The 7500-nt window shown below is 42.6% G+C and overlaps 1 protein-coding gene across 1 annotated transcript in view; it reads left to right on the forward strand.

Annotated features, from left to right (window-relative positions):
• Nucleotides 1-7500, forward strand: part of MEIS2 (Meis homeobox 2) — a 180289-nt gene that overhangs the window by 166271 nt on the left and 6518 nt on the right. Inside the window, exon 9 of the mRNA XM_010574286.1 lies at nt 7391-7449. Coding sequence (XP_010572588.1) covers nt 7391-7449 — 59 coding nt within the window. The remainder of the gene's footprint in view (nt 1-7390; nt 7450-7500) is intronic.

A 7500-nucleotide genomic window follows, 5' to 3' on the forward strand; every position in this document is an offset into this window, starting at 1 on the left:
CAAGCAGCGGGGCGCGGGCCGGCGGGGCAGCCAGCTGGCCACGGGGCCTCCGCGTTCGTGGGGAGCACCAGCGAGCCCCGGCTGCGGCCGGGGCCTCCGGGACGTCCGCCTTCATTGTAGGGAAAGGGTCCTGCGCGCAAGCCCCTGCCCCAGGAGGGCAGGCGGGGTGGCTCCCCGGCGTCTGTGCTGCAGCGCAGGTGCTGCCCGTGACGGGCACCAGGTCCTGCCTTGGCAGAGACGAATCATGTGCCCGCGCTCCCCAGAGGTAACCTAGTAACCGAGCGTTACATGTTTAACGAGAGGGATTTTCTCTGGGGTGAATAGATGCCGGTCTTGCCAGTTCTCATGATTTTATCACAAGGCTCAAGTTATTTCATGTTAATTCGAGGTCCCAGCTCCAGGAGACGATGGTTACGTGAGAATCTTTTCAAGTAAGTTTCTAGATTTTGTGGCCGAGTAGTTTAAAAATGTGGCGCAATGACTGAAAAACTCACAAAGTAAACACCGAGAAGAGCGCTGTTTAAATTTCTGATTTTTTAGGACAGCCTCACAGTTACGGGACAGGCAAATTCATGATTTCCAACAATTGGCAGCTCCAAGTGGCGTAACGTATTTTTAGGATCTCCAACATAAACATACAAGATGCGGCAGAGGTCTTCGGGACAGTTAGCGCCTGCCTCGGGCTGCCTCAGGCACCCAGCTTAGTTGCTCTCTATCATCTTCTGGAGCCTTCTCTCTACCAAACACGGATGCTGACTTGGGTCTTCTGAATCACACCTCTGACAGATGGGAGATGTCTAAATTAGCTTAAGAAAGTCAATTTAAACAGCCCATAACCCCCCTTCTCTAACAAGGCTGTCCAAAACTATGTGAAGTTTTGTCAGGGAATAAACCTGCCTATCCCTCCCTCTTCCTCTCAAACCCAGTCGTGTAAGTGACTCCGTTTCTCAATATTCATGACTTAGGGAAGCTTTATTGAGATGGCTCATTTCCAGGTGACTAACTCAGCTTTTTTAATTTCTTATAAGGAATGCTGCAAATAAGAGTTGGTAACCAGGTGCGGCATAGATTCAATGAAGCATAAACAAGGGCTTTTTCAGCTATTTTTTACACGGGCATACAGAAGGATGCCTAAACCTAATTCTGTCAGTTTAGAATACATGTTGGAGGGAGAAGTTAAATAAACTAAGATAACTAGATTTTAATTCCTCAGATAAAAGTTTGGGTGATAGGCAAAGACTGCTGTAAAGGTCGTGGGGGGGATGTATATTGATAAAAGTGTTTCTTCAAATTAGTCTTTTCTAATGCATTCTTTCAGACTGCTCTGATCTGCTCAAGACTTCTGAAATGATTCTTTCAGCCTGGGAAAGAAGTAATTTTCTAGGTTACTTATGAAAACATTTTTTGTGACTTAGATATTTCATTGGTTATTTTCCCTTCCAAATTAGGGCATTCTTGCGCAACAAGGAATGAGTGTAGTATATACTCTTGAGCTAAACACTGACACGTTCGTAGTCCAAATACTGACATATCATTTAGGCAAAGATTTATTTTCCCATCCAAGGTGAAAACGTTTGGATTATTTTTTAAAATGCATTCTTAGGCTCTTACTCGGCAAAACATAGAAGCAGGTGCCTAAACCCCATTTATTCGTCAAGCTCAGCTCCCATTTACATCGGTTTAATAAGAACCAAGCTTCTCATCTAGATTTGGCAGGTTTTTGAAAAATCTTGCTAGACTGTTCCCCTGGGTGCCTAAAAATTTTGAAAATTAGGCTTTATATTCAGATGACAAAGTAAACCATTTTAACCCTACTTCATTGTTGGTTTTGTTGTTACTTTTATTTTTATTATTTATGTGACTAAGCCTGTGACAATGTTCATTTGGTATCTCTGTTCTTTTCAAGTGAAAGAGCAGAAGTGTCTTCCTGGGCTAAAATATAACTTGGGGCAAAACTTTGCTTGTCATTAATCCTTTTGGAGAACTGATTGTGAATTCGTCTCGCAAATTTGTTTATTTCTCTGTTTTTCACATGAAGAATTGAGAACCCATTATGCAGTGGCTGCTTCGTTAAATAAATGCAATAGTTTAACACCTCATTTTCTGGGATGGATATTTTAAGTGGAAATTCAGATTGAAGACTGATACTGAAAAGTTTCAAGTTGTACGTTGTGGCTCCATGTTGTTCTTCAGTTTCCCAGAAGGAGCAATCTGCTCTGCTGGGGGACTGGTTCAGTTTTACACCAGTTCATCTCACAGAAGATATTAGACGTATAGAAAAGTGACTGGAGTTAAATACCACTGTCTGCTTGAGTTCCGATTAGACCCTGAGTTGGGGATGAATTGTAGTTTCCTAAGCTTTCATGCACTTCATCCTCCTGAAACAAGACCTGTTGTGACCCTACGTACTTGAAGTGAATTTTCCATGATAGCCATAGAGTAAAGCTGGAGATGTTTCTAATTCTGATTACCAATCAGTACAGCCACTAACAGTTCATTTCAAGAACTAATCTTACACAGATTCAGTTGTGGAGTGGTCACAGTGTTCTGAAATACATGTACAGTATGTATAAAAAAGACAGTGGAAACAACAACAAAATTATTTTTGAATGTACCGGATTTGAACAAGCAGACAAAGAGATCTCTACTTGCTATTTATTCTCTTTTGCACTTTGCAGAAATATCTCTCTGTGATTTTATCTGAACATTATTTATTATAAAAATAAAATTTATTATGTAAATGTGAGTTTAACGTCATTTGATATGACTTGAGATAAAATATGATAAATATATAAAGAACATTAATTACAGGACTTCCTGTAAAATACAGAATACATGTTTATTTTGGACAAAGAAAACCAAGGCTCTATTTGAAGAGATGCAATTAAATGCATATATTTAGATTATATTGTCATGCTAATTAGCAATGGTAGGAACCAATTAGGACTAGGGCTACCAAATCACCAGACTACACTGCATATTCACTAGTGTACCTTTACTGCTGCTCTACTGTTTTTTGCTGGAAGCAGATAAAAATGAAATTACTTCTTTTAAAAGTCCATCTTGTTGTGCATTTTCAGCCAAAACTTGTTCGTTGTGCTTTTGTAAATTGCCCTACAAAAGTTACCGAAACTACTTGTGTGAGAAAGACAGACTCTGGCTATAGGAAATGTATGTGGCTGCTTTAGGTAGCAATTAAAGAAAAATGTAAGATGCAGAAACCCTTCTTTCGATTCAAATGGCTATTGTTTGAATAAGCGAGGTCAGTAATCTGTCATTTGCAAATGTTGGAAGTGAGATTTTCACTAAACGTACTATGTCAATGACATGTATTTCTCAACATTACACACCTCATTTATCATTCTGGAATGAGGACCAAGCGCCATATGAATGTAGAGTTTGTAAAGGTATCGCCTCACAGCCCTGGAGGCTGATGACCCCTCTTTATCTACACAGCAGGTAAGGCACAAACAGTGGCAATGTGAGCTCTCTTTGCAGTCCCCTGCCAGTGTGCCTGGCTGCTAAGCTGGGGAACAAAGGAAAGATAGCATATGGATAGCAGATTGTAGGAGCGCTGAAAGAGGACTGAGGAAATCTATGTTGGGTGTGTGGCTCTGCCAAAGATCTCTTGTATGACTTTGGCCTTGTCACTTAATCTCCTTCTGTCTCCATTCCCCTTTGCAAACAGGGAGAAGGCGTCTCTCCTCTCCCCCAGGCTTTGCCTGGAAATCTGTTCAGACCCTGAGTTCTCTTGGACGGTGTGCTTGCGCAGCATGGTGTGGAGTAAGACTGAGCTTCATTGGGTCCTCTAACTGCTGCTATCATCCAAATAATAGGAATTACTATTAACAGAAGAGTAACAAAGAAATCCATGTCTTGTTGATAGATTTTACTCATTTTTCAGGCCGTTCAATCTTTGGCCTCTGGGTGAAGGGTATGAACGAGGCAGGCAATTAGTTTTAGGAGCAAAGCTGTGAATTCTTCTTTTACAGGGTTCCAAATAATGCTGGAAATAATGTCACTGGTGTTCTCTTTTTTCACCTGTCTCTTAATGCCTTTTGAAGACATTTGTGCCAAAATAACATCACAGTGTTTCTGCAATGCACGAACTGAAATGCTGTGCAAAAGGCTGTCTTTTGCTTTACTTTGGCCCTGGAGACAGCTCCCTGAGGGATTCAAAAAATGCCCTCAAAAAATGTAAAGGCTAGGGCAGGGACTATGGTTTCTACGTCTCTACTATGCACTGTGCATATTTATGGGGCAGTATGAAGAATAAACAATAATCCACAAACACTGCATTCTGTGCCCTTGTCTACCAATTATGCTGATGCATTATGTTATGTAGCTACTGCTAAGGAAACTAGGGTCTGATTTTTAGCTTCACCTGAAATGTATGTCTGTTTTGCACCTGAAATTTTGCAAATATAGATAATTTCATATGTAATTTTTCAGGCATACCCATTGGTGGGTATAAGTGATGCTGTTTATGGATGGGAGTTTTTCAGAGGAGCTGTAGAAGTGGAATTTCAAAGTGATATGGATGCCTAAAGCCTCTGTGCTCCTATATCTTTCTCAGTATATGACAGTGTATCTTCTCTTCAGGCAAAGTGTTGCTGGTCTAGAGGGCATGATTTGCACCTGCAGTTATGCACATGTACAAAAGAAAAATGGAGAAATAATGAAATCAGAAATCAAACCCAAGCGCTATTTTTTGCAAGTTTTACTGGACACATGCGATCACTTTTATCGCTTTTTTTTTTTTTCTGTAGGGAAGCAAAGATTGGGAGAGTCACTATTAGGACTTTAATTCCCATTTCCAAAACAACTAGTGAATTGCCTCTATGTAGAGCTCATAGTGAAAGGCTGGCTTTATTCACATCAGCGGAATAAAATAAGGCCAAGCGCTTTTGGGAGTGAATGGCAGGGCAAGATTGGGTTTTCAACACCCGTCCCCAAAGGCTTACTCTGCGGTGGCTGTGGAAGAGGTAAGGCTGGAGTGGAGCGTCCCAGTCGGCGGCGTGCTCACGGAGGTAAAGCAGTTGTCACCTGAAACCCTTCAGGACTTAGAATTTTCTTAATGCTCTGCCTTGTTGTGCGAGCCCATTGAAAGAACACTTCAGAGGGCACCCATTTCTTACTAATGTAAACTTTCTGAGGAGTATCCAAAGATATGACCTCTGGGTGAACCTTTAACCTTCCCCTTAATTATTTGTTTGAAGACAGTGTCGAGTTCTCCCGCTGAGAGCCAAGGCCCATAATGCTTCGCAGCCCTGTGAGCCGGGGTGTGTGTGCAGGGAAGTGGAGAGGGACATAAATAAGGGGACCACCAGATGTAAATAATAAAAGTCATTGGGGTTTAAATAAAAAACGAAAAAGCAATTTGGTTTCCCTGAAGAGTGGCCTGATTGAAGAAAAGGAGTTAGTAAGACGGAAAGTGTGTGCGTGTGGGGGGGTGTTTCTGTTGTCTGTGATTTTTACAGGCCTAAATAAGCATTCATTCCATTCTTTAAAACCTTGCCATCTGTATACACCATTAGAAGCTCATAGGAGAAGAGAAAACAGTCTTATCAGGCTTTCCTGTTAATCTCTATTGGCCTTAACTTTAGCTGATAAAAGGCGCGCTGGATGGAGGAGGTTCAGGTCAGGCTCCATTTGGTCAGCGCGGTAACGTTACTGGGAAGTAGCTCAGCAAATTAAGTCCTATCGGGGACCTTTGTCTTTGAGGACGGAGACATGCCTCGAAATCAGAGCGCTGGGGCAGGAGGTGCCTTTGCTGTGCCACAGTCAGAAGGGAATAAACAAGTACGTCGACTGTGTCTGAGTTTTTGTTTTAACACCTGAAGTCATGACTAATTCTGAGGCAGGGTGACATTTCTGACAACTGAATTATACTTCTCCTAAAGAATAAAGAATGTCTTTTGGATGTAAACAGAGAGATGCAAAAGAGCCCTTTAGTGTTACTTGTAGCATTTATGCATCTGTCTAATGAAATTTCCACGACTGTGATTACGGAAGATGCAATCGAAGGTGTGCCCGTCTTTTATTATCTGCGGAGGAATTTAACCGGGGGGCGGGAGGGAGGGAGGGAAGCGTGACAAAAGGCCTTGCGGAGTTGATGCTATATAAAGGCTAGCAATTTACTAAATGAGCAGATGAACTTAGTTTTCAGTTAACTGACTGAAAGACTTTGCTAGGCATTGGATCGGGCCCAATGGCAATTATTGGAGGCTGTTTTGGATGATGGGCATGTTAGTATTTCTGAAGAGGATTAAACACTAGTATTCGACTTCATTAGCACTCCTTAAGGGTCACCAGCCGAAAGCCTGAGCTGTGAAATAGCACACAAAACCTGCGCGAAGGCTCCAAAGTGTTCTCAAACACAAAGAGGGGGGGACAAAAACAAGCGTGGCTCCTGAGTGATAGAAAATTGCCCTGTTTAGAAAGAAATTCTGGGAATAGGCGAGTTTTAAAATTATTTGAGGGAAATGAATTTGGCTTAGCTTGTGCCGATGTGGATCGCTGCGCATTAAGCTAATAAGAAATATGCAAGCACTTATTTTTGGATTACCAGCAAAATTAAATCCAGGCTCCGCAGCCAACTAGCTGCCTTTACCAGCGCTCAAAAGCCTCGGCAACCGCCCCGGTTTGAGATAAAAAAAAAAAAAAAAGGTTATTTCGGGCCTAATATTAACCACATGTACCTGCGACTGGGGGTTTCTAACAAGTTGAAAGGTGCCTGAGCTTCGGGCGGGCGGTCGCCTTGCGCGGGGTGTCCCCGCTCGGCCGCAGAGGTCGGCCCCAGCTGGCACTGACCTCCAAACGACCCCCGCCTTTGCAGGCGCCAACCGCAGGAGTTGCAGAAGAGCAGAAGTCTTTCTGGGCCGGCACTTATTGCTGCTGCGCTGGTGATAAAACTTCAGACAGCCTAATTGATGGCTTTGCTGACCTAACGATACCTTGTGAAAGCACGGAGTGGCAAAGCCTGGTCCTCATTTATGGCCAGCTGCAAGGGTAGCTGGATCCCTAGGATGGAAAGGGAAAAAAGAAAAAGTCTCCCAGCCTGTGAACTTTAACCAGGTTCCGAGCCACTCGAAGAAGTTAAAGAAACAATTGTCTTTTAACACAAGTTGTCGGTCACATTTACTTGTTCAAAGCCTTCTGGCAAATCCAGCTTTGAGCTGGCTAGTAAGATAAGCGTGTTACCGGTTACAATTTCTGAGCACTTGGAGGAAAATCCTTTAAAGTGAAATTATACTCTGTTAAAAAAGCAACGCGAAGCAAAACACGTTGCCGCGCCACGCTAAAATCCTGTCAGTTTTCAAGCAGAGGTGTTCTCAAAACACAGAAGCAAGCTGATGAAAGGACTTCTATTCTTTGTATTCTGTTGCAGGTTTATTAATGCCAGAAGAAGAATAGTACAGCCTATGATTGACCAGTCAAATCGAGCAGGCAAGTTCCAAGTAGTATCTGTATTCAAGTCCCACAGGCGCAAATCCTCAT

This window comes from Haliaeetus leucocephalus, unplaced genomic scaffold, assembly GCF_000737465.1.
Source record: "Haliaeetus leucocephalus isolate CR32 unplaced genomic scaffold, Haliaeetus_leucocephalus-4.0 Scaffold417, whole genome shotgun sequence".
Taxonomy (NCBI): domain Eukaryota; kingdom Metazoa; phylum Chordata; class Aves; order Accipitriformes; family Accipitridae; genus Haliaeetus; species Haliaeetus leucocephalus.